Here is a 27,868-nt window from a genome sequence, read left to right as displayed (position 1 = left end):
ACAGTCAAACAAATTATGATGGAGAGCAGGCGATAAATCCAAACCCCAGTCTGGAAATCCTCAAGTGGGCTTTGCTGCTGTAAATGTATACACAATGTAAATACTGCATGGTCCTGATGTTACGCAAGGTGGATATGTCCAATTTGGACTTTGTTAAAAAAAAAAAAAAATTATGAAAACATTGAGGAGAAGTAGAACAAAACTGCTTAGATGTAAATACAAAAATCGGCGGAGGTTTAGGAGAACTGCAGCAAAGACGCCTGTCAGAGTCTTACCGGTGTTGAGCGTGCCTGTGATGAGTCTGAACAGGTACTGTGCGAACTTGAAGATCTCACGCTTGCATCTTTTCCTGCAGCTCATCTTTGCAGTGGGGTAAAGGGGGGATGCTTGTAAAGGTCAGCACAAAAGGAAGACTCTAGTTTCAGGGTTAAAATCCAGGAAGGACTTTCACTTTGACAAAGTCTTGCAACGGGGCAAGTGTCCTTTTCTCTGCCCCACTCTCCTGGCTGTGTCAGCGTGGCCTTTGTGTCGGTGTGTGGCAGGAGTGATGATCATGAGTGAGTGGAGAGAAGTGACCGGGGACTCCACTCGCAAGTGTGTATGTGTCCCAGCTCGTCTGTTGCGCGGCTCCAGGGTAAAGGCTGTCTGATCAGCACGGACACGGGGATGGAGTGTGCTCTTTTGTCAGATCGTTAATATTTGCTTACCGACGCTTTACCTCCTGCTCTCTGGAGAGAGGTGAAGGGACTTCTTTCCAACACTCACTCCCTCCTCTCTGGACTTTTCCTCCAACTCCTCTGAGCGTACACTCTGAGCATACACTCTGCTGCTCTTCTTCTGTGTTACTACTGTTGGAGTCACAACACAGTGGTTATCCAGTGGGTCTCTCCTTCTCTGTCTCTCTCAGACACAAACAAACACACACTCCCACACACACTCGTAGTGCGCCTACTGCTCGCTCTACTCAGCACCATCTGTGGATGTTTTACCCTCAATGACGGTTGCCATGGAGGTGTGGCCTGATTGGCCCGTGAAGAGGAGGAGGAGAAGAAGAAGAGAGAGAGAGTGGGAGAGAGATAGAAGGCACACACAAGGAGGAGGAGAGGCATAAAGGAGAATTAAGGGGAAAGTATCCACCTCGATGAATCAGCAATGGCAGTACATTACAGCCCTGCTGTGTGATGTGTAACTGAACGTTTTTTAAAAAGTGACAGTAATGGGCAATTTTAATGGCACACAATGGGCGCCTCAAACAGACAAGTGACTCAATAATTAAGGGTACATTTCATAAGAAAAAGAAATGAAAAAGTCTTTTCTGCTAAATCATCAAGTTGTTCCACAGCATGCCCCAACAGTATCTAAAATCCATAACCACAAATCATGTTTAAATGAAAATAAAAAATTATTATGATAGTTAAAATAATTATTTTGTCAGTAAAAGACGAGAAAAGCTGTCTCACAGCAGAAATACATGAGAAACTACATATCTGAAAAAATGTGTTTAAAAGTTCTTGAGTCTATTCACCAGCGGTTTTCAGGTTTTCATTATTTATTCATTATTATTCATTTATACGTTTGAGCGTGGCTGACTGATTTTCTGCATGCCGATATGATTGGTGACGTCACTTTTTGAGCTAAAAATCCACATTTCAGTCAATTTAAAGTTATTTAAAATCCATTTTCATTGCAGTTTAAACATTCAAAAGGTCACAACACAAACACCACATGTAACAGGACAGGACTCATGAGAATAAAAATATTTTGTCTTCTGTTTCTGCAAACGTGAACCCCTTCTCTCAGATTCACCATCTCCCTACACAAACTGTTTAATACAGTCATGGCTTAAAGGAGCACTTTGGAATTTTCCTACATGACTTGTATTGGATGAAATTACAGAAATGTAGCAGCCTCTCACACAAATGCATTGTATCAAAGTGAACGATACTTCATGAAATCATATGATTAATACTAGGTCAACAACTCGCCACCAGGGTTTAAATACCTGGGACTCCCCATCATTTGCTTTTAGCACTGAAGAAGCCGCTGGGATGAGAGGTGAAACGCTCCATGACCTGGATGTCTGAGAACCTACACAAACATACTTCTTGAAATCATTGCTTTGTTGATACAAGTACTGCTGAGGATAATATAGATGATACTAAAAGGCAAATGCTGCTTTAATTAGGTAGTGAAGCCTAGTTAGTCATTATTCATTCAGTGTATCAAAACAATATCAAAGCATTTAAATCTGAAACATTAATCTCTCCCAAAAGTATCATGTATATCCCATGCTTTTATCTCATTACAATGTAAATGCACCTCTTCTGCAATATAGTAATAATACTAATAATAATGATAACAACAAGAAGCCCTCTTGTAGCCAAGGAGACTCACTGTCTTTTCCCACTATTTACTTTTAAGTATTATATTGTGTTACTTTGTTCTTTTTAAATGTACTTTAAGACATTGTTAGTGCAGCAAAACAAGTGCAAAGTGCAGACTTTTGTTATTTGCCCTGCTGAAACCCAAGAAAAAATGTGCCTCAACTATAAGATTTCTCCTTGCTTGAAGTTAATACTTAATAAAATCTCTTCAATACAATATGTGAACATGAAATGTACCCCAAATTATACAACAGACCATACACAAAGTAAAAAAACAGTCATTTACAATATAAGAGGAGGGCAGAGAAGAAAAAGCTGTGGAGCTCAGGACGGCGAGTTATCCTGCAAGAAAATGTCAAGGTCGGTATTTATGACTGACGGGCTACACTAAGCATCTGTGATGACATTAGGATCAGTCGAGTGCATCATCTCCTCCACTAATTAGCCTACACTGTACCTCAATTGCACTCATCTATCAATGCCAAGCTCTCCCACCTCAAAAATCTGTCATTAACTCGAACCTTTCCAGTCTTATTACAGCAGTGACTTCACTCAAGAAAACTCTGATAGCCATATTTTCTCATTATTACATGTCCATCAGGCTGACAGGTTTAGGTTTCAGATAAGTTAAGGCTTAAAATGAGGCTAAGTTTCTACAGGTCACTTGACAGAGAGATACTTCTATTTTGGTAAAGTCTACTCTGTGTAGAAACTCTGCAGACTCTGACCTTGGACTTTTCATCAGCCTGTAATGCTACACAGACTTTGCAGACAGAGTCCACAGGCAAGAATAAAAAAATATGTGCTTGGAGGAAAAAGAAAGATTTCAAGGACTTAGTAAGTATTGTGAAACTTCTTACTGGGTCAGATTGCCACAGAGAACTAGCACAGTGTCTGAAATAGGTGAATAATTTACAAGGTACCTGTGGGGTGTAGCAGTGTCTTTGTGACACGACTTGCTTTCAGAAACAGGAGACACAGAAGATGAATAATAACGAATAAAAAACGTTCAAAGTATTTTCTTTATGTTCATCCATTACCTAAGCACTAACTACTTTATTAAATTGCTAATCGAGTCGAGTTTTCCATTTTCATTTGGCTCACATGCAGTTGACAATGACATAAAGGCACATTTACGACTAAAAGTCTTGGTTTTCTTTGAAAAAATAAAGTGTTCTTGAATCAACAAAAGCGAATGCCAGTCAATTCCAGCCAGTGACTGTTGACTTTGCTGCGAGTCACCAGCTAGTTATTATTAGCTTCATTAAACTGCAAAACGCTATTGTCGCATTTCAATTTGAAAACACAATCTCTTAAATGGTGCTAATAACTTCGTGTCAAGCAAAACGACAAAAGCTGAAGCTCCTTTTTAAAGCCGCTTTAGCAGTAAAAGGACAAGATTAGATACGCAATCTTATGGTCCATGAGTGCACAGAGCCATCGTTAATAATGGCATAATGCTGTTTAAATGGTTTAATAATGGAAAAACAAACAACGTAATATTTCTTCTTTATTGTTTGTATTTTCTAACTTGTGAAAAGGCCTTGAGCATTACCACTGTAATTGTGTTATAGGTGAAAAATGTGCTTTGGTTGCTCAATTGTCATTTTCCACAAACCAGGGAAGAGCTGCAAACGTTAAACTACACTGAATATTGTAACACTACACAATGGATAGATCAGACACAATTGAGTGTTTACTATTTGACTAAGACTAAGTGAGAGGCACCCTGAACCAAAATGACTACCACAGCATTCTGGAGCACCATGCAATACCCTCTGGTATGTGCCTAGCTTTCAGAGGTTCATCCTACAGCAAGATAATGACCCTAAACATAAGTCCACACTATGCCAGAACTACCTTAGCAAAAAGCACAAGATGGTAAGCTTGAAAAAACAGAGCAGCCAGCACGGTCTCCATCGAGCTGGTTTGGGATGAACTGGACAGAAGAGTGAAAGCAAAGCAACCTACAAGTGCCACACATTTATGGGAACTTCTGCAACAGATATGGAAAGACCTTTCTGAAGAATATTTGATTTCTATTGTAGGTAGAATGCCACAGGTGTGTTCAGGTGGTATATCTGCAAAGGTGGCTACTTTGATGAGTCAAAAGTCCATGGTTTCTTTTTTTCTTTTTCTTTTTTTAACTCCAGTTGCTTATCTGTACTATGTTTTCATTTCAGAATGCAACAAGACATTTAGCTTCATAATTTTAAATAAAAAAAAATGGAAGAATTTGAGTGTTCTAAAACTTTTGACCAGTTTTGTTTGTTTGCTTGGTAAGCCACTTAATGCTGAGCAATGAATCATTCACACATACAAAAGCCACCTAAACCAATGACAAACAGTGCTGTATCTATACATACCAGACAACTTAGCAAAGATCCAATTTTAAATTGTATCTTTAGGCACTTTGTTCCGAGCACGCTGTCACAAAAACACACAATTTGCTCCCATTTTTTCTTTAGCTGAGTCAATGAAAAATGCCAAAGATAACACAGTTTGACAGGCATAAAACAGTATTTTTGCACCAACAAGGTGATTTCCAAAGAGCTCTTGGCTTCTCTCTCAGCATGGTGTGCAGTGTGTCCTTAAAATAAGAAATAGCAAGCGTAAGAATCAACAGCAGATGAACAGCATCTGAAAATCATGCTCTTAAGAAATACGAAAAAATATCCAGCAAAGGCCTGAGAGATGCACCTGGTCCTTCTACTGTTCACTGCAGCCTCATCAAGGATGATGTAAGTGGAAAGCTGGCTCTCAATAACCATTCTTAACAAAGGGAAACAAGAAAGATTGCCTAAGAGAGCTCGAGCCGTGTTGAAGAATAAAGGTGGTCAAAACCATTTTAAGTACCCAATCTTTACTGGTCCCACACACCTATTAACCCTCTAATGGTTGATTTCAACCTCTGCAACTCTGATAAACAGAAAGACTCCTGAACTCTCTGTAATTATAGATAGAAGCACTACATTATATGAACTACACCAGATAGCTTCAGGTCACACAAGGAACAAGCACAAACTGCACTGACACAATGTTTGTCACTCCACTATTTCTCTGGTAAACAGATGGCCTGCTGCTCATGTTGGTTATTGGTAAAGCGCCGCTGACATCACTCACACTTGATTCAAGTACACTGTGCTGCTGCCAAACACTGAGCTAAAACCTATATATTTTCCTACAAGCCTGCAAGTCCATCACAGATCACTCTCAAGGCCTCTCCAACACTCTTATAGAATTTGAAGTGTGGAACAAATCACTACAATACAAGTCCACGCGCAGGCAGGAAAACTCTCACCAGGAGTAATGTTTAATTTAATGAGCTGGTCAGGACACGGGGGGATGGAATGAATACAACAGAAAATACTGAAATCTTACAAGATATTTGGGTGAGTCTAAACAAAGAGAACAAAGAGCAGATTTACACTATTCAGAAGGCTTGTTTGAAGGCAACACCAACTACAGCATTTATTTAGTAATTGCAATATCTTATGTTAATTAAGAATCATGAGATCTAATGAATATCACACAGCAAACTAAATTCTTAATTAAAACCACCCTAATCTTAAATTATATTACCATAGCTGCAGCCTTTAGGGTCCTATTAAAATACTATCTTCTACAACTTAGCATGATCACATTCCTTCCCATAGCACTGTGCTATATCTGCATTGTTTAAGTAATTGTAGCCTTAATGCAGGATGATTTGACGTCATTCTTCTCTGAAGCACCCTCGAGCCTACAAGAAGAGTTCACTTGATCGGGCGGACCTCTTTTCTGCAGAGAGTTTCCCCTGATATGAGACAGAACTACCAACTCCCTACAGATTTCAATTTGCAATTTCAGTCTGACATCAGGTGTGCTTTTCTACCAACACTAGGACACTGTTTAAACAAGAAATATCAGGATGTCCTATTGCAGCGAGACCATTACGTTCAGATTGCGACGTATTTGTATCCAATTGTATGCATACTGTAGGCAGCTGAAGTCATACTGAAAGAAATGTGACCTTGATTTTTGCAGCTACTTTACTCTCTACTCTGCTGTCTAATTTCTGTGGCAACTGCAGATATAGTTTCCCTGTCCACTGAAGACTATCGTATCCACCTGCATCTAATGAGAACAGCTTGAAATAACAGTCAGTCCCACTCACAGTGATGATTGGCTAATTGTTGGGCTGTCAGTGGTGCTCATTAGACCGATCGCTTTTCAACAATAAAACTCCTTTGGGGGGGTTTTCGTGTCAAAAATCGGTCAACAGGGTAGAGCGGACAAATTCAAAAGGAACCGAAGATCAAATTTGCACACACATAACATTAAAAGTCTCCATGTGGCTCAGCTGGAGGGAGTAAGAGCAGTGGCTTGCTCCTCAGATTTCCACATTGCACGCAAATGATGCATTATATTTTTGATTGAGCACAACAGCCCAAGATGCAGCTGTATTTTCCCCATCATCTAAAATATAAAGTCCCAGAGAAACTTTTCTTCATTCCCAGACTTTGATCGAACATGAACTTTTTCTATGTTGCCCCCTGCAGCAATGGAAGGAGTAAGAATAGGCTCTGCTGGGGAGAAGTTGACAGATATACTGATCCATCCAGAAAACACTGACTGCAGGTGCCCAGGGGTGAGAGCCAACATTACCACAAGAGCTTTTCTTTTCTACCCGCTGCGTGAGAGGCGCTCGGCCAGCTGAAAAGCTGCAGAGAGCAGCTTATCATCAAAAACAGGAGCGCGGCTGACAACCGCAGACTTCTATTGTGAATCGCTGCGTCCCACATTGCATTTAAAGAAAGCCCATTTACCACAAACTGCACAACCACTCTGATCCTTTAATGTGAACACAGGTGATACATCGCTGTCAGAAACTGAGCACTCTGAGGCAAAGTGGCCAGTAAACTGAACATCAAGTGCTGAGCCACAATCTAGTCGCCATTTGTCATCAAGAAGTGGAGTGTGCTTCACTGTGATGTCTAAGTGCTCCACCTTTCTCACTTCAGCGTGCTTGACAATATCCACAAAATAGTTCTACAAGTTGCTGGGCTGGAGCAGGACAAGTAATCATCCACAGCCTCAATCACCAATATGCGCCCTTTTACATTTTAGGGATGTTTTCTTGTTGCTAACGAAGGATCGTGCACAAAAGAGGCATGCTAATAGCCTTTTAAGGTAGTCCATTGTGCTGATTTCTAATCAGACCAGCTTTCGACAACTAAAGGGCGCTTCTTTCCCTGCCAGTATTAAAAACTGATCGCTTCTAATTACCGGTTCACTGTATGTGAATTCTGACAAGTGCACTGTGCAGTCTGACAGAATCCAGTATGACCGTTTACCACATGGCTGCTTCAGCTGCTCGATTCCTGCACTTGTGTGCGTCCACCCGCTTTATGAGTCACATGTGACCCTGGCTTTTTTCTTTCTTTTTTTCCTGCATTGCCTTCTTTACGTGTCAGGTCTATTTCTGTCACGCCGGCTCACATCTCTAGCTGTAGGTTGAAAAACACTCACATACAGCAATTACTGACAGCTGACATGAAGAAAATTGTCTAGCATTTCTTTTCTTTTTTTCTATTTCTCTTTTAATACTGGCTGACTGAGATGGTGTGAGGGAGGAATCTATGTTCAGCAGAGCAAAGATGCTGCTGTGGATAAACTTACTGTCAAATAAACATAAACCAAAATCCATGTGAATGATGCTCTGATGTCAAATTATCTACATTGACCTTTAAAATGAGCGATGACAGAGGAAAAAGTTGTGTCTTAAACTCAAAATACGGTGGCCTTGAGAGGTTAAACACACTGCACTTAAGACAACACCACTTATCAGAAAAGGATTACATAAGTACACAAAAAGAGAAACAGTTAGCGTGACAGAACCACCATGGAATTGACAAGCTAACAGTAAATGGCTGCGACACCAGAGATGGGTAATCCGATTACTTTTTCAAGTAACGAGTAAAGTAAGGGATTACTATTGCAAAAACGGTAATTAGATTGCCGTTACTTTCCCGTAGGAACGCTGCGTTACTGCGTTACTAAAACCGTGATTTTTTTGCAAGAATGTCTCGTGACAGTGCTGTAGGCGAGTGCCATGTTCGTGACAACAGCTGTGTGCAGATCAACAGTGGATCACATATTGAGTGTGGGAGAGAGTATGAGCGTGCAGCGTTTAAAGCGTGGAAGTACTGACCTTACTTTGAGTTTGATTCCATAAAAAGTGACAAAAACATTAGCGTCCATCTTGCGTGGGAAGAAAACTTCTTTTTACAGCGAAAAAAACCCTAAACTTCCAAGCAAGCACCGAGTGCGCAACGACGTAATGGGAAATTCACAGAAAGTCGCGGATTCTTCCACTGACTGCTGCGGCACACCTGCACCAGGGTAAACCTCCGCCTACCCAACTCCTGCTTTACAGGTGAAAATAGAGCAACAGGACCGCTGAGTCTTTGACTTTATTTATTTTCTGCTGTATTTTACTTGCATCTATTTGAAAGAGTGAGTGTAAACACAAAAAATATTTTATTTTATGTGCTGGAATGTGCAGAAAATAGGTTTAAATGTTAAACTAATTTCTTCCAGTCAGAGAATGTTGCATATAATTAAATTTTTGCTTGATGCATAAAGTTAAAAGATTAAAACTGATAAAACAAGTTTTAAAAAGAGACTTTTCCATTTGATTACATTTTGTATGATGGATTATGTAGAAAAAGTAGAATTGGGCTGAAAGATCTATCGCTTTATCACCTCTTCAGGTTGTAAATCGTGTTTTTAAAAAGTAACTAAGTAATTAATTACTTTTGAAAATAAGTAATCAGTAAAGTAATGGGATTACTTTTTGGGGGACGTAATCAGTAATTAGTTACTGATTACTTTTTTCAAGTAACTTGACCAACACTGGTCGACACAGCCTGCAATTACTGGGTTTCGGGTTACATTGCAAGTTATGACATAGATTCCCAGCAGAAGTCTAAATCAGGCATTGTATACATCACATAATTAAAACGCACGTTACCAATGAATCCTCCGCTTCTTCTTTTCTGCCACTTTCTCGGTTGTTCAGTCACGTTACTGTCTCCTCAAAAACACTTCAGTTTAGTTTTGTGAGTTTTTACAGCATTTTTTTTTGTTAGTGTTTTCTTAAGTTCCATTTGACGTCTCGAAAGACACATTTATTCAAGCCAAAGTCACTCTCATTAACTAATCACTGCAGCTTAGTTGCACAGTTTATGTCGTTACTAATTCATGAAACCACTAAGTGAGTAAAAGACAACCTTTCTGTTTTCAGATCAATAGTTATTACCTTTCGATCCACTGCCATGTCTGCCGTTTGCATTATGGGACTAGAATACTTGAAAAATTGACGGATACAAGTAAAATGTTACTTCCACCAATGCATAATAAAAATAATCCTCATTAACAGCAAAGCCTTTTTAAAAAGTCAGCTTGTCAAACTTTGCAGGTGGAGAATCTCCAGGCTGTCTTTACACTTCCATTAAGTCTAACGTCTTCCGGCACCTGGGAATATCGCAGAACACCAGCATGCACTGAGATGAGCGCTATCTGTAGCATAGCTGAGTTTTGGCAAACAAGGCAAATGTCAATATGCCTTCAGCACAGTGCAAATATCTCTAAGGACCAAGAAGTCACAGAAAACACAAAGCGGATACACAGGTGTACATATGGGAATGCCTAACAATAGAATCAGAGGAATAGAAAAGCATTAAATGTTTAGTTTTAGCTTTAATTAACAGTATTTTCACATTAGTTAGACAGTCATTTTGTTTGGTGTTGTTTTTTCTTTTTACTTGTTTTACTTGTGAAATTAAAAAAAAAATAGAGGAAACTAAAAGCTCATCAACTTAAGCTGGGACAGTACCACACAGGACATTCTGCTGAGTGCACAGAAAGCTGGCAGGAGACTAAAACTGCACCATCAGTTCTGCTCACTGTTTTAGATAGAACTGAATCCTCGGAGGCTGTCTGCATAAACACTTCTACTGAAGTCAATTTCAACAGTGAGGGGAAAAAATAACTGGAAATAGTAAATATACTGTGGTCTACGGGGTGATGCATTCAATTCCAAATTGAAGAGTTAAGCCTGGGCTCTCTGCCCAGACTTGCTTACTGAATACACAATGTCACGAGCCTCAAAAATAAGGTGATAATATGAAACATGTCTGCCAAAGATACACAATGATGGTAAAATAGGACACAGCAATGAGCAGGACAGTCATCGCTAAATCATAAATAATGAAATAAAAATCTTGGAAAATGTACAGCAGCAGCTTTAGCAACAATCTCCGAATCCAAATCCACTTTAGCAAAGGCAGCGAGACGTGGATGAAATGCAGCAAAAATTTAATTCAACACATTTTTTTAGTCTGCAACCTAAAATTAACATAAGGTCTTATCAACATCTAGTTTGATAAAGAATACTATTGTAAAGCAGAGAATGAGGGAACTGCTGGGTTTCTCATTGTCATCTGCTGCAAACTTTCTGTATGGGTGAACCTAATAACACCAAGAGTGTAGTGAAACTAAGCTTTCTTTTCCCCCAATGGAGTCTTGCTCAAGAGCCAAAAAATGTCTTCCAAAGTCTTAAAGCTTAAAAGTTTATGGTCCAAAATATGTTGGTAATGAAACAGATTCTCTGAACAAGTCTATGGTTTGCTGGACTAAATCCCTTTAAACACTGGGTCTGAACTGTGCAGCCAAAAAGGAATAAAAGAGGAGCCCATACCACAGCAAACAGTAGAAACTAAAGCCAAATGGCTGCTATAGTAACCTTTGCTGAACTGAAAGATTAAGGACACAGACGCAGTAAAACAAAAAACAACTGAAGTTGATCGATGTTGTTATTCTGTCATTAGCAAAAAGGTTAGCAGATTTGTTCAAGCATATGATGAAAAAAAGAAATGTAAAAACCCCTTAGGATTAATGCAGTACTTTCATCAGGGAATTAAAAGAGCATTCTGGGAATTAAGGTGAACGCTGAACTAACATTGAAGCAAAGTGGACGATATGAGTGCATGGATACGGATCCTTGTTTCTGATCATGAACTACAGCTGACTTAGACAAACAGAAACTTGTCATCTTACTAAAAAGGTATTTTTAACAAGATCATGCATTTTCAATTCACTTCAGTTCACTTTTATTTATATAGTGCCAAATAACAAAAATAGTCACCTCAAGGTGCTTTACATTGTAAGTTCAACCCAACAATAATAGAGAGAAAACCCCACCTACTGTGTGCAAGCACTTGGCAACAGTGGGAAGGAAAAAGCATCTTTTAACAGTCTCAGGGAGTGGCAGTCATCTGGACCATTTTCAGTGACTCTTTATTTCTTCAAGCTTCTTTACAAACAAAATAAGAAACAGCATAGCTGCAAATAAACAATAATTACATTAGTGGTAAATCTGCAAATTAGAGGTGAAGACTCAGGGTCAGCTTATCAATGATTGGTCGATATGCTTTCCTCTAACCAAATTACCTGGTTACTTTCATAAGAAGAAAACTGCTACATCAGCATCCTTCAAGGATCATTCTTTAATTTTGCAACTTTTACAATCTGATGCAGATGCTAGGTTAGTTCGGGCAGGCCAAGAGATCAAGTTCAGCCACAAACCAGGCCAGATGCCGCCAACATCTGCAGGTAGCAGCTATACCTGGACCAGGCTGCATGTCAGGCGTCTCTCTTTAATCCTAACTGTTTGTTATTGCTCAAGACAGCTCTTACCGTAGTCCACCACTTAATCTAGTTTCAAGAAATATAGTCAGTTTAAAACAAGTAGCTTAAACTACTTAATATGCCGCAAATACTAGTTTTAAAAAAATATTGATTGCCAATTTAGGCGAATAAGACAAGCAGGTGACGTACGCTCATTGTAGTGTGGCAGATTAATATAATTTGGTTGAGAAATAGATACCATTTTTCCAGCAAACTGTTACTGGAAACCACCACTGTAAATAATAGTACTATACTATAATTCACGTGATTAGAAATATACACTATCTAGTTCTATATTAGAGCTGATAAGCTGACATTTCATGTGACCTCTGCACATAAAACATTTTTTTTTTTATCACATAACGTTTTTGTCATTTTGGAATAAAGGTTTCACTGCTGATCAGTGAGACCTTTCTCACACACAAGACTTCAAATACTGCCAACCAGTCAAAGCCATGCACATAAGCTAAGCTGGTAAACATTTGTTACTTCTGGCTGGAATACAAATGTCAATTGATTTTCATTCAGCTGACTACTCGTCTCTATTTTAATATTAGCCCAGGGCATACATACATACATACATACATACATATTATTACAAAAAATAATGAACGATCAAAGTGCCTCTGAAGAATTAATGCCCAACAGTTTAGAGGATGTAGGAAGTGTTGCTACACTTAAGTGTTGTTATTAAGCCGGTTACTGCAAACATTAATATTGATGATTCTTTCAAAAGGGAAGGAAGAAATAACCTTAAATCATTAAAGGATAAATGGAGCCGTAGAGCTGAAGAAAAAACATCTTAACCCATCCCGTTAATGCTAGCAGATGCAGAGCGCACAGGAATTTAGTGGTTTCCTTGGACAAAAGGTTAACCGTAGAAGTGACAATGCAGGGTGTCACTGCAGATAAGAGCCAGGTCGATATCTGACGACAGTAATGAATTGCTTATGACATCAGTGTACTAACGTTAGCGCAACTGTTCCCTCAGGGCACTCCTGAAAAGCATATGGGATGCCTCCTGAAATTAAAGTCCATTCCCCTGCTTTGTATGCTCTTTACAGATCACTCTGATGCGCTGTGTGTTTGTATACTCTGCATTTCAGAGTGATGGATCATTACTCTGAACATATGGCAGGTTTTAAATGGCGTTTTGCCCAAACGCTTGTCTAGATGCCTACTGCAGTCTGTCTTCATTGGCATTCATTAGCATTGTTTAGAATTAAGGGGTTTGTTTTGAAAAGGTCGTTACGGAAACTTTACGTGATCCCCTCGTTATAAATCTGGGTGCCTGTAATGGCACAGAGAAACCTGAAATGCTATCTCTGTTTCCTTCTGCTGAGGACATTGCTCTGTATATCTCCGTCATTATTCCTTGGGCTCAACATTTTATCTACACTCTGGTATCTCGCCTGGGCTATTTGAGGAGATGAAGGTTCTTGAACAAGACGCTGATAAGGCTGACTCACTTTATACGTCCATTCGCATGGATCTAAAGGGGGCCCGTACTTGAAAACTCATACACACAGCGAAAACTTTAGCACGTCAAAAACGAATGCTATACTTCGTCCCGATTGCATTTTAACTGCAGGCTCTGAGATGGCAAAACTGACTTCCAACTCTTTTTCAAGGGGCATTAGGTCTTATATTAATGCCTGCTGACAAAAGCTGCTTTCACACTGCAAGGCTTAATGCGCAGTTTTGATTTATTGTTGAGAACTGATTTTCTGTTACACACATAATGAACTCACTGTGGCCAAAATCTAATAGGAGTTTGAAAAGGTTCGATGTGGAAAACGAGCCACGTATTCCTCTTTTGTTAAATTCTTCAGATGTCTGAAGCAATCCCTAAGGCTCTTAAGTGTGAGGTGACATTGGAGCCACATTCACCTGTGATCCTGTTCAGCTATTTCTTTTGATATGCTTTCAAACATGAGCGCTTTGAATTTTGCTGCAAACCTTTTTCCCTAAATCCTTATGAGGTCCAACACCTCATTATCCCACTGAACAATGCCCTTCATGCTCACTTGCTAGTACAGCCAACAGCGTGTATTCTAGATCCCCAAATAAAGTCCTACAGGGACATAAAACTTGTATGAATTTTTAATATGACTTCTGACAGCTCGTATAAGATAGACAGTGTGTCAGATTTGGGTACACAGGACTGAGCTGGAAATGTCAGTTTGTGACGCTGTAAAAGGCAGCTCTCTGGCTCTGTACCAGATGTAGCAGTGCCCACATCTGTCAGCAGAGCAGGTGACCTTCTGTTTAACTGGTGGACATCAAATAGCAAAAGCATGCTGTATAGATTATAATGTGAGCTAATGCATAGGGCCCCTGCAGCTTGTTAATGGATGCGGACGACCTGACTGCAGAGCGAACGTGACAATGTAAGTGCTGATGCTCATGCTTGATGTTTCCACCTAACACACAGTACGGTTTAATACTGGTGGGCGCTGTTTAACGGGCAAGGTGCCTTTTTATGCTCAAGCACTATAAAGTCACAAGGAGCAGTGAAGATGCATTTACGTAGAAGCTAAGTGCTTGTGAAACCCTCCTGCTTTACATGATCTACATCTAATGGTGTAGTTAAAAATATATTTCGACTGTTACAGACTTAAATTACACTCTTTAGTCATGACACTTAAGAAACCACAAGTTTTGAGTCCTCAGTAGGTCTTTAACACTTTTCTGAGACATCACTAAAACAAATCTGGCTACCAAGCACAGATTTGGGCAGTTACTTTGAAGGATTATCTAAATCTGCTTTAATTTCAGTGGTCACTGAGATATAAAAACTTAATGCATAGAATTAACTTTGCTATAACTTTGCAGTTCAATAACTGATTACTCACGTCTTGCTTGTACACTCCACAGCCACTATATTAAGTACAACTTGCTAGTACCAGGTTGGACCTGCTTTTTCTTCATAAATGCTTTAATTCTTAATGAAAAAGATTCAACAAGTATCAGGAAACGTTTATCATAGATTTTGGTCCATATTGACGCAACAGCGTCACACAGTTGCTGCAGATTTGTCAGCTCCACCTCCATGATCCTTCGCCAAGGTGCTCTATTGGACCAAGATCTGGTGACTGTGGAGGTGATTTGGGTACACTGAACCCGTTGTCACGTTCCAGAAATCGATTTGAGATGATCTGAGCATTGTGCAACAAGGTTACATCAAAAGATCAGAATCAGAATCAGAATGACTTTATTTATCCCCACGGGGCAATTAAGATGGAAATGCATGTGGTTGGGAACAATACTCAGGTAGGCTGTGGTGTTTAAACAATGTCCAGTTTGTACTAAAGGGCCCAAAGCGTGCCAAGAAACCATTACCCACACCACTGCACCACCACCATAAGCCTGAACCATTGATACGAGGCAGACTGGATCCATGTTTTCATGTTGTTTACACCAAATTCTAACCCTACATTAAAAGCCAACTCATTGGACCAGGCAGCATTTGTCCAGTCATCTGTTTGAAAGTAAATACGAGACCGAAGAAACACCCTTCAACGATGATGGTGTCGCATAGTTTGTCCACCATAGGTAACTCTGCTACTTCCTCATTAGCAACACAAACACAACGACCAGCTGGTCGTTGTGTTTGTGTTGCTAACTGGACTATTTTTAAACTGCTTTGTTATATTATCTTATTAAGGGATTATAAATACATAACAAAAGCTACACATATCCTGTGTCTGAAAGAAAAAGAATATAGTCTGATATGTCAGATTTTTTGATTCACCAAATGTTGGCAATGGTTTAAAAAATACTGGCAGCTGCCAGTGTTAAATCTCAGCCACCTTTAGATACCCGTGTGGTATTAACTTAAAAATCAGAAAAAGTGACCTTGAGGTCGAGATCAGCGAGATTCAAACTCATCCCAGTTCTAAGTCACCTCATTTTTGAGTTATCACACTTAAAACATTTGGGTGTCCGCACAACCCACCCACTCCAGCTGGCTTACTACAATAAAATCCTAAACCCTAGAGAAGGTTGTGTAGGAAAAACACAGTGGATGCAGTGGATCACCAAACCAAACCTCAGCAATGCTGATATGAAAATGAAAAGACAACGATGACTACATTTTCTAATGACATGATCAGGAACACCAACTACCACGATCCCTAATGTTAAGTAGGGAGTAACACTTCTTGCTCACCTTTAACAACTCAAAAACTCTTGAAACAGCTTTTGGAAACATTTCTTGTGGAATTTCAACCTGTGTTTCTGATACTGGGAGGTGATGGGAAGAGGAAAGACAGAATGAAAAGTGAAGAAAGTAGAAGGAATTCACCATAAATCTGAGTAATGAACACATCAACAGCAGGGACAGTAATGAACTTCATCGTTTCTTCCAGAACCTCATCAGCCGGTTTGATTGAGTGAGGGGTCAGCATTCATTTTCACTGAGAGCAAAAACCAATAATGATCTAGAAAGCATCAGTCCCCCTGTATTTACTGTGGCCCGTTCCAGCCAGGCTTCTAAAGTATGCTGGCACACTAAAGACACAGACATCATGAATCTTAAACTATTTTCCACAGGTGATGGAATAGGGAAAAGGGGACAGTCACCAGGGAGATGTAGATGGCATTTAAATTATGGGTTTATACTGCAGAGTGCTGCTCCTACTCGAAATGGAGTTGGTCCAGTGTTGAATGTTAAGGTAATGTTCCAGACCGTCACTTTTTTGATTTATCACTTCTTCGGGGAAGACCATTCCTGCTATTTGACATAATAGCTGAAACCTGTGTTTCACTGTGATTTATTCATAACGATTATGATATATTATTAACGCACAGGTCCCTGTTAGTCATCTGGAGTTCCATTTTTAAGGTTTCAAATAAAAACACATAAAACCATTTTTTTTAAACATGGTGTGTGTTTAAAAAAAGACATTTAAACAAATACACAACCCACCAGAAACACATACATGAACACCCACACACATACAAATATAAAAATACAAAAAAGCCTGTAAAACACAAAGAAATATGAAAAATGAACAAACCTGTGGCTAAACTCACTAGTAGGTACATCTGCATAATTAGAATTATCAACATTATTATTATTATTATTAATATTAAATGGAAACACTACTTAAATGAGGGATCTGTGATCTAAAAGTGTGTTTTAAGAGTTTCTTGAAATTATCTGTAGGACCCATGCATGCACAGGAAGAACATCCAAACTCCACACAGAAAAGTCCACACTGGATTTAAACTCAGTCTCTTTTTTATTTTCCTCAGGCATTGCAGTACACAACCTTAATGCCAGACACATTCATTTCCCTGTTGATGGCGTGTAATTCAAAGTGAATGCATATTTATCAAAAAACACAAACGTTTCTCCGTTTAATTTTGTACTATTTACAATAAAACGTGCCGGTTAAATGATTTACAAGTCATTGCATTCGGTTATATTTGTGTCTGAGTTGTGGATGAAGACACAGCTTTATCTCCATGTTTTCATTTCCAGCCTGGAAATGTCCAAAATGTTGTTGAAAGTGTGAAATTAGATGCAAATTTTGAGCTTGAAAAGAATCACAGATTTTCTAGGGCATCGATTTTGATATGCCGGCCAGGAACTCATTGCAGATCAGGCAGTGGAGGAAGCTGCTGTTCAAACTAATTTTTCAAAGAAGAAAAACAAATGTTTCCATCTCTCAGGGATTGAATAGGCTTGTTTTAAATACTGTTACTTTGATCCAATTTAAAATAAATACATTAATCTTGTTGTATATGGTAGCCTTTCATGTGGGAGTTGGTTATGTAAATGTATTTGAGTAAGAGCCAATCAGTCTTCCTTCAAACTCTCCAAACACTCAGTGTGAGGCTAAATAGAAGCAATATGCACAGCAGTGATAGTATCAGTAAGTCTGGGATACATATGTCCTTTTTTACCTTAAAGACGTATTTTTCAAAAAAGCTTGAAAAGCTGAACCAAAGGATGGTCTGAGCATTTGGATGTAGTGCGAACATTCATTCATTCTGAGACGCTAAATCATTCATAAGAGCTATAGTGCACAGGAAAAAATTCACCAAGGCCACCTTTAGTTGGCTCACTAATAATGTGGCAGAAGTTGCCGTGAGCATTGATGGAGAGGACAAAAAATACGAGGCAGGAGATTGGGTTTACTGCTGTGTGGCTGCTTTTTATTTCATGATTCACAGATTCAGAGCTAAACCACAAAGGCTCACTATCTGCCAGTTTTATGGACAATGCAGAGACTGCAGGAGCTTAGGGGGCACTTAAAAAGAGTGAAGGCTGAACTACAGAGCAGAACATAGATCGAAAATTCAACCACACTGAACCTCATCTGACAGGAAAAGTCGCACTAAGCTATAACAAAGTAAACCTTTAAACAAGTCTATAGTCACAATAAAGTGTTGCTAATATAAACTTTTAAACTGTACCTTAGTTTGGCTCAGCCATATGAAAAAGAACTAATTATAGTCTTACTGCTTCCTTAGGAATAAGGAGGTTAACTACAAGAAAGTTGTTGCTAATCAAACTAATTTGATAAATTCAACATCAGTGAAAAGAAAAAAGGAGAATTATTGGCTGTTTGTTGGTCTGTAACATTCGGGTATGTGCTAACACAATACCAATGGACAGCACAGCAAATTCACCCTAATGTCAGATTGTGCATTGAACCCAAGAATGTCCTTTAGACAGACAAGACCAAAGTGATGATTTGGGCTTGTTTTGCAGCCACGTGACCTCGGCACCTTGCAGTCATTGAGTCGACCATGAACTCTGAAGAAGAAAGGAATCTAGGTGCTATAATGGCCTAGTCAAAATCCAGACATTTACTGTGGCATGGTCTTAATTGTGCTGCATATAAATAAATGCCTACAAACATCAATCAACTAAAGCAATGCTGTAAAGAAGAGTGGGCCAGTGGCATCCATATTCAGCATCCTTTGTCTAATATTCATCCGCTCTCCCGCCTCCTCATGTCCAAACCAAACTTTGTCTCCAAACTGCTAAACCGTCCATTTGAGCTCATTTCTAATCGTGTCCATTCTGGTCACTCAAAATGAAAATCTTAACATCTTTCCCTTCTGAAACCTCCAGTTTGGCCTTCCATCTCATTGTCTGTGCCATCATCTCCAAATTCTTCAACACAGCAGGTTTCACGCTTATAAACCTTCCCTTTCCAAAATATTGGCTGACTATGCTCCAAAACGGCGAAATCCACCACATCTCCTCTCCTGCATTTGTTGTTAGATGGAGTGGTGTCACCACACCATCTAACAACTCCTTGTCTTCTCTATTCCCATTAAACATGGCCATTAAAGTCTACTACAATCATCAATTTCTCCCCTTGGAGATACCGTTTCATCCAGCTTACAACAGAAGCCATCTCCATCTTCTAACTGACATCCAACCTGGGAGACAACATCTTGTCCAACATCACTGTCTGACGTCACAAATGAGCTTCTGGAAGAATGGTCACAAATTCCCATAAACAGACTCTTAAACCTTGTGGAAAATCTTCCTAGAAGAGATGAAGTTGTTTTAGCTGCAAATATTCGACCAATCATATAGATTAATAGTATTTCACTTAACTTCATTAACTTATGAGTGTGAAGGCAAACAAGTGAATACTTTTAGAAATATAGTCTATCTATGATCTCATTTCTACCAAGGGGTTTTGCAGCTGCCTGCTGTGTTTAATACTGTGGGTTGTGTCAGACCAAACAACTGCAACCCTAATTTGGAAGTGGCATTTAGAGGCATGCTAGAAACATACTTTAACTTCAGTGTTACGCAGTCATCCTATCAACAAACTTTTAATTCAGTTAATTATGAAGGCTTCCTTTTGAACCTTTAAATCAGGAGGGGCACAATTCTCTCTTGCAAAAAAAAAAAAAAAAAGCTATTTACTGAATGAATGCCTTTAAGATGAGAAAAATAAAAACAACTTAGTCGCTGTCATGGGAATGGGCAAATTACACCCACCACCATGCAGTACAAATGATCATTAGCACTATAATTACTGGGAGGCCATCATGTTTGAAATTCATCAGCAGAAGTGGATTGCCAGTAAGCACTCCTAGAAGTACAAGGAAATGCATCACATGGGGATTATGTGGTGGGGTAATGTGCTCTAGCTCACAAAAAGGCGCCAATCCTTCAAGTTGCAACTGATGGAAAAGAGACCATGTCTTCCTTGTAAATAACCAGAATTCAGCAGAGTCTGCTATCAAATCAAATCAAATCAAATCACTTTTTATTGTCACATCACATGTGCAGGCACACTGGCACAGCACATGCGAGTGAAATTCTTGTGTGCGAGCCCCACAAGCAACAGAGATGTGCAAACACAACAACACAAACGAGCAAAATACAAGAATGGCTACATCTGAAACTAATAAATATATGTACAATATATAATAGTGTATGCATTTCTGGATGTGTATACTAAATATTTTCCTACGTGTGTGTGTGTGTGTGTGTGTGTGTGTGTGTGTGTGTGTGTGTGTGTGTGTGTGTGTGTGTGTGTATACACATTTTTACAAATTAAATAGTAAAAAAATAAAATAAAATAAAATAATAATAATAATAATAATAAAATATATAAAATATACAGAGTTGAATATGTGCAAAACAAGTGGCATTTATATACAGTATGGAGTGCATAATGTTGAAGTTCCAGTAGTGAAGCTGAGGTGTCTATGAAGTGTTCAGCAGTCTAATGGCCTGATGGAAGAAGCTGTCTCTCAGTCTGCTGGTACGGGACCGGATGCTGCAGAACCTCCTTCCTGATGGAAGCAGTCTGAACAGTTTATGGCTGGGGTTACTGGAGTCCTTGATGATCCTCCCCGCTTTCCTCAGGCAGCGCTTCCTGTAGATGTCTTGGAGGGAGGGAAGCTCACCTCCAATTATCCGTTCAGAGCACCGCACTACTCGCTGGAGAGCTTTGCAGTTGTAGGCGGTGCTGTTGCCATACCAGGTGGTGATGCATCCAGTGAGGATGCTCTCAATGGCACAGTGATAGAAGGTCCTGAGGATGCGGGGGCTCATGCCGAATCTTTTCAGTCTCCTGAGAAAGAAGAGGCGCTGCTGCGCCTTCTTCACTGTTTTGTTTGTGTGTACTGACCACGTAAGATCCTCATCCAGATGTACGCCAAGGAACCGGAAGCTGCTCACTCTCTCCACAGCAGCGCCGCTGATGGTGATGGGGGTGTGTACTTCTCTGCACCTCCGGAAGTCCACTATCAACTCCTTTGTCTTTGCGACGTTGAGGGTGAGATGGTTGTCTTGACACCAGTGGGTCAGGGCGCTGACCTCCTCCCTGTAAGCCGTCTCATCACCGTTGGTGATAAGACCCACCACTGTAGTGTCGTCCGCAAACTTCACAATGATGTTGGAGCTGTTAGTGGCTGTGCAGTCGTAGGTGTAGAGTGAGTACAGGAGAGGGCTCAGTACACACCCCTGTGGAGCACCAGTGTTCAGTGTGATGGGGGATGAGGTGATGCTGCCCAGTCTGACCACCTGGCGTCTGTCAGACAGGAAGCTAAGGATCCAGCTGCAGAGGGAGCTGCTCAGTCCTAGATCCTGCAGTTTCCTGTCCAGCTTCGAGGGAACGATGGTATTGAATGCTGAGCTGTAATCTACAAACAGCATCCTCACATACGTGTCTCTCTTCTCCAGGTGTGACAGGGCAGTGTGTAGTGTCAGGGCTATGGCATCATCAGTGGACCTGTTGTGGCGGTATGCAAACTGTAGAGGGTCCAGTGAGTCGGGTAGTGCAGAGCAGATGAAGTCCCTGACCAGCTTCTCGAAGCATTTGCTTACGATGGGGGTCAGGGCTACTACTGCTAGAGTTAAAAATACTGCAAAATAATGTAAAAGTCCTTTTAATACTGCTTTTCACTTTGCATTACCATAGGCACTGTTAGTTTAGCAGGACTCACAATGTCAAACACACAGGAAGAACGCAAATGGAAAACGTATTGTGGTGAATGACTTTGTTAATGTTGAGGGTAAACTGTCATAACAAAGCATATATTGTGCCATGCTAAAAAGCTCTGCAGGCCAGCTGAGAGCCATCTCTTTTCCATGACCTAATTTTGTTTGGTTTCTTCCAGGAGGCCTGGTGTGGTTTGTTGACCTCATTTCTACAGGCTGTGCATCTGCCCACAGAGCGACATCCACAAACTGCAACAGTTACTTAAGAAGGATAGGTCTTGTCCACTGGGAGCACTGACACTCCTCGTTTTCCCTCAAGTAAGAACAAATGGGACTGATGCCATTTGTGGAGCAGCAAACAAAGAGGTTGCCCTTAATCTGTGGCTGCAATGGTAACAAATTCTCAACCTTGTTAACTGTGAAAATAAGAAAAACCTAAAAGGGCCACAAAGATGAATTTCCTGATATTACCCCAGTCAGGGACTAATAAGAAACCAGCTCCCCATTGTAAAGCAAAAAATAGACTCTAGGGTTGACATAAAGGATAAAGTGAGCTTTATTTAGCAGTTACTCCTATTATGCCAGTAAAAGATCAATTTGAGGATCAATCAAGGCCCAGGGCATGTGCTGGTGCTTCAAAGGAAACTGACTTACTGTGCTAATTCAGGCTAAAAATATAACTGTATGACCCATGTAGGGCTCAGTGTTGTCTGGAAATAGTAATGCCACTGTAATTAACATGATGTTACCAAAACAATCATGTGTAATTTGCAAACATATCTAATATTACCAAAGCTGCACAGAAAATGAGGCTTATTTTTGTAGAAGCCCATAGATTTCAGAGTTGTGGGATAACAGGAGGAATCGCACATCATATTCACTCGCTGCAGATCCTACTGATGTGCATTTGGGAGATCTGAAGGAATCACATGGAGAGACAAACTCCTGGCGAAGTTCAAATCTGCTGCAGCAAAATACCCATTCACTCCTAAACAGTCAGACAGCATCATACTAAAGAAGACACAAACTCAAAATTATCAAAGAGGTTTGTGAAATTGGACGACTGTTCAAGTACAGAGTCTTTCCAGCACAGAGGAGTTTTTGGCTAGATGTTTAAAAGCTACTTTCTTAGAAGTGCTTTAGTTTCCTTCTTTTTCCTTCTACTGTGTGCATGTTAATTGGACATCAATTAAGATACTATATGATGTAAACATACCAGATTTTAGCAAAACTGTTGATTTACAGCCAAAGTCCCATAAAAGTCCCATAAAATTTTGCAATAACCAAAAAACATTCAGATCTGCATTAAAGCAAGCACAAATACAAGCATCACATCTTACAAATAAATAAAAAAATATCATACATCATACAAACAAAGACTGCCAAGAATGGGAGATGTAACGCATCCACTCATAAGATCCAATATTCACTCACTTTTATTGATAGCACTGTTTGTCTGAATGCGGCGGGCCTATGAGGCACCCTCTAGTGGTGGCCTTGGTCCTAATCCCAGGTTCAGTCTTTAGATTCATAACTTCATTTAAAGGAGGTGGGGAAACACTTATATAAAGAAAACAAGCATGCTTCCATGTATCTTTTTCTTCTTATGGTTGTCATGCACGGTCAGGTTTATCAGAAGGGCTGCAGGAGACTCCAGTCTGTTCCACAGATTTCTGCTTGTGTCTCAGAGGAATGTAAAAAGTAGCATTTCTCTGCCTTTTCTGACAGAGATTCCACCTTCAGCCATCTGTCTCTATCACTCCTCATGCACTGCCCTTATCCAGTCCTTCCAACATTTCTCCTGCTTAATTACTCTACCCTCCCTCCCCCCTTCTTCTTCTCCTCTACTGTCTCAGATCCACTTATTGCTGCTCAGAGATGTCCTTCTTGGTTAAAATAGTCACCAGTGCTATAAATTTGCTTTAATGATATCAATCACTTCTCATTAGTCTCGTGGGCTAAACTGCAGGATAGCAGCACACAAAGGAGCTCTAACCAGAGAAACTGGGAGGGTATTCACATTGTGCCGATAATTGTTATTGCACAATTTGAACAGGGTTCTAATAAGTAAAAAAACTCAACTACATAGGCAAGGCAAGTTTATTTGTATAGCACAATTCAACAACAAGGTGATTCAAAGTGCTTTACAGAGACATTAGAAACAAAAACAAATAAAAAGCATGATTTAAAATTTAAAACACAGCCTTATTATTCAGTCAAATGCCAGTTAAAGAGCATGCCTATCATAAAAAACTGAAAAAACAAAACAATAAAACCAAAATCATTTGGGGCCAGGCTATAAACAGACGCAACAGGAAGTGTGTTTTTGTTTCCGAAGTGTAACCTGCCTTCTTGCTCTATGACAGCTTATAACAGTCTCCAGCAACCCAAGCTTGATAAACAGCTGAGGAAATATAGCGATGGGTATTTGTATGAAACGTTGTCATAATTAATGCATGCATTCCTGCACTGTGTTGTCAGTTTGGCAATAACTGAACGGTCCTCCCACATTCCCCCGAGGCATTCCTGAGGTATTTCATTTGTGAAAATAAAACGGAAAACCCAAACACCTCCGACCACACAACCTCCGGATGTATAAAAATGGGAACTTATGTGTCTTTTGGTGCTGCCCTGCTGACCCTAGAGGACTGTAAATCAACAAGTACCTGTAAACAAGCAGCTCACTCACACCCTGCCAACAACCTTGTTAAACTCCTCCCCTTGGCCAGACGTAGAGCTCTGCATCTGAAAACTACCAGACACAGGAGCAGTTTCCTTTTTTCATGCCATCAATGTCATAAATAACTGAACAGGGAAAATACCAAAGCAACTCCTATTTGCATAACCACTTGTGCTACTACAACTCCATGTACTTCCTGCATTGTTACAGTCCTTTGTTACAATGATTTTATGAAGCTCAGAATTACTTTAAAACAACTGTACACAAAACATTCTAACATCCAGACCTGAACATACCAAACTACAGTTGGCCAGAGATGCTTATCCTTCATCATGAACATTAAATACAAAACACCTTATTAGACACGTCTCTGGGGGAAACATGACTGAACTTGTGCGCTCTTTCAGGCCTGCGTCTGAACCTCTGCCTGTAACTTGGATGGCATCTGACACATGCGGGGCAGATAAATTAGACCATGACAGGGACAGGTGTGTTAATGTCGAGTGGCACAGACACAAGAAAGTCATTTCTGCCCAGCAGCAGCCAAACGCTTACGAGGCTTCACTGTGCTGGGTATCAATCAGCAGGGACTATTTATAGAGGGCCCAGGCCGCTGCTAGAATACAAACACTTGACTGAAGTAGGTTACCATGAAAAGGGCTGTATCACCAGCAGACATGTAGAGAAAGGAGGACGTATGAGGAAAAGACTGGAGCCAGGTTAAGGATAAGTTAGAAGCTGATGATTAATTACACTTCCAACAAACTTCTCCTCCAGTATTTTTGCAGTCTATAACTAGATTTGAAACTTTAAAGTCTCTGCTTTCTGCTCTACTTAAAGAAATATAGAGTTATTTGAAGAGCCATTGCTGTTGATTATTATTTCAAGTAATCTTTTTTAGAAAATATATTTGGAAAAAAAAAACACTCTAAAGACATTTAGTCCACATGGCCAAAAATCACGCATGTAGATATGGTCAAAATAACCTGCTGAAGTTCAAAGTGAGCATCAGAATGGGAGGCAAAACTGATTTAAGTGACTTTGAAAATAGAAACTGGTGATCTGCAGGGATTTTCAGAGAATGGTCATAAAAAGACTAAATATCCAGTGAGCGTCAGTTCTCTGGTAAAAATGCCTTGTTGATGCCAGAGGTCAGAGGCCTAAAGTGCTATGAGCTGATAAGCGGGCCGCAGTAACTCAAATAACACAGAAGAGCATCTCTGAATGCAAAACATGTTGATCCTTGAAGCAGATGGGCTACAGCAGCAGAAGACCGCTCTGGAAATGAGGCTACCATTCACACAGGTTCACCCAAATCAAAGACTGGAAAAAACATTGCCTGGTCTGCTGAGACTTGATTTCTGCAGCAACATTCAGATGGCAGAGTCACAATTTGGTATAAACAATGTGAGCATGGATCCATCCTGCCTTGTATAAACAGTTCATGCTGATGGTGGTTATTTAGCAAAGATCATTTAAACACCACAGCCTACCTGAGTATTATTGCTGTACATGTCCATCCTTTTGTAACCACAGTGTGCCTATCTTCTCATGACTGCTTGCAGTAGGATAACACACCAGGTCACAAAGCTCAAATCATCTCAAACTGGTTCTTGAACATGACAATAAGTTCAATAAGTTCAATGCACTCAGATGACCTAGTTGTATATAGTAGGTTATCATGAGAAGGGCTGTGTCACGCCGAGAGCAGCTCTGGAATTTGGTAGAGCTGTGTGATGCTGTCCTGTCAATATGGACCAAAACCTCAGAGGAATGTTTCCAGTACCTTGGTGAAACTAAGCCACGTTAAGATATTTCTGAAGGGAAACTTAATGAGGAAACTCTGAAGTGCTTTTTTAAAGGTCAACAGTGAATTCAAATCCCAGTAAAGATTTTCAGGCTACAATAACAATAAGAAAAGACTGCCGAGTCATAATAAATGATAATAAATCAATGGGTTTTGACTCCAAAAGTACTTTTAAGCAATAAATGACTAAACCATTAAACCAATTGCCAAAATCATCTGTTCTTAGAAGCAGCGCTTAGCCTCACAGATATTTGCCCTCAGAAAATCAAACACTTCAAGTCTGTGAAAAAACACCTGCATGTGGCAAGAAATGCATCTTTAATGATGTGTAGAAAGAGCTCCTTGTATAGCCTGGACAAAAGGACCCAGCTTGGTTACATATATGACTGGTGCACAGTCACGTCTCCAACCAGCCAGCATCTCAGTTAGCTGTATCCAATTGACAAAGCGGAGAGGGAGTGCCACTGTCTGTCAACAGGCTACTTTAAGGTGTTATACAAACAAAATGGTTCACTGGGGTCGCCTATTCTCTGACTAATCCCTGGCTGTTAGCTGCTAATCCCTGTTTATCATGGGTGCGGGTCATGGCCAAGACTGAGAAACAGACTGACAGGCTCGCTACTGAGTCAAATACAGTGGAAGAAAGTGCTTCTTGAATCATGTATGCTTTGGCTAACACAAGCAGTTTCTGTGCTCCAAGTATTAAATAGTGAAAAAAACTAATTTTTTTCTTCCATTTAACTGTTTGTCTGTTGTATATTGATTGCTTGTGTAGTGTAGAGTGCCAGTGGGGGAAAATACAGTTAAGTCAAATACTTATGTTCCTTTTCACATTTTCCAAAGCTGTCCAGTGGGCCAGATTGGAGTCTCTTTTGGCCTGATTCTGGGCCGTGGACCTTATGCTTGAGAAACCTGCTTTAAAGGATCTCTCTCTAGCACTGAAACAAACATTTAATACAGACAAACACACACACACACGGGAGCACAATGCACAAAACATTTTGTCCAGCTGAATGAGCCCAGCCTGCTACTACACCTGCAGCTCTGCTAGTGAAATATAAGCTAGATTACAAGCATGCAGAGGCTGCAGTTCTGCAAATTCACCATCGTCATCTCTGGGGCCATTTGTTGTAAACGGCGTGTAGCACCTTCTCTTTGGCTGCCACCAGCACTAGCCGGCACGATGAATAAGATTAATGTCAGGGAAAGGCATCGCTGTGGGATCCCGTCCACTCTTTCTCCAGCAGTGTTTTTCACAATATATGAATCAAATGAAAGACAACAGTAGGACATGTCAGCATCGCAGCCAGCCAGCGGTCTCTAGGCAATCGCTC

At 40.1% G+C, this 27,868-nt stretch overlaps 1 protein-coding gene across 3 annotated transcripts in view; it reads right to left on the bottom strand.

Annotated features, from left to right (window-relative positions):
- kcnip4a (potassium voltage-gated channel interacting protein 4a) overlaps positions 1-27,868 on the bottom strand; it is a 158,753-nt gene that overhangs the window by 109,736 nt on the left and 21,149 nt on the right. Inside the window, exon 1 of one of the 3 annotated variants that reach the window (XM_026161862.2) lies at positions 276-946. The exons of the other annotated variants lie outside the window; for them this stretch is intronic. Within the exon in view, the coding sequence (XP_026017647.1) occupies positions 276-360 (85 nt within the window). The 5' untranslated portion in view covers positions 361-946. Of the gene's footprint in view, positions 1-275; positions 947-27,868 lie in introns of those variants that run through there. 3 annotated transcript variants of the gene reach the window in all.

The sequence above is a fragment of the Astatotilapia calliptera genome, chromosome 3 (assembly GCF_964374335.1).
Source record: "Astatotilapia calliptera chromosome 3, fAstCal68.1, whole genome shotgun sequence".
Taxonomy (NCBI): Eukaryota; Metazoa; Chordata; class Actinopteri; order Cichliformes; family Cichlidae; genus Astatotilapia; species Astatotilapia calliptera.
This window is presented reverse-complemented; position numbering and strand designations above follow the sequence as displayed.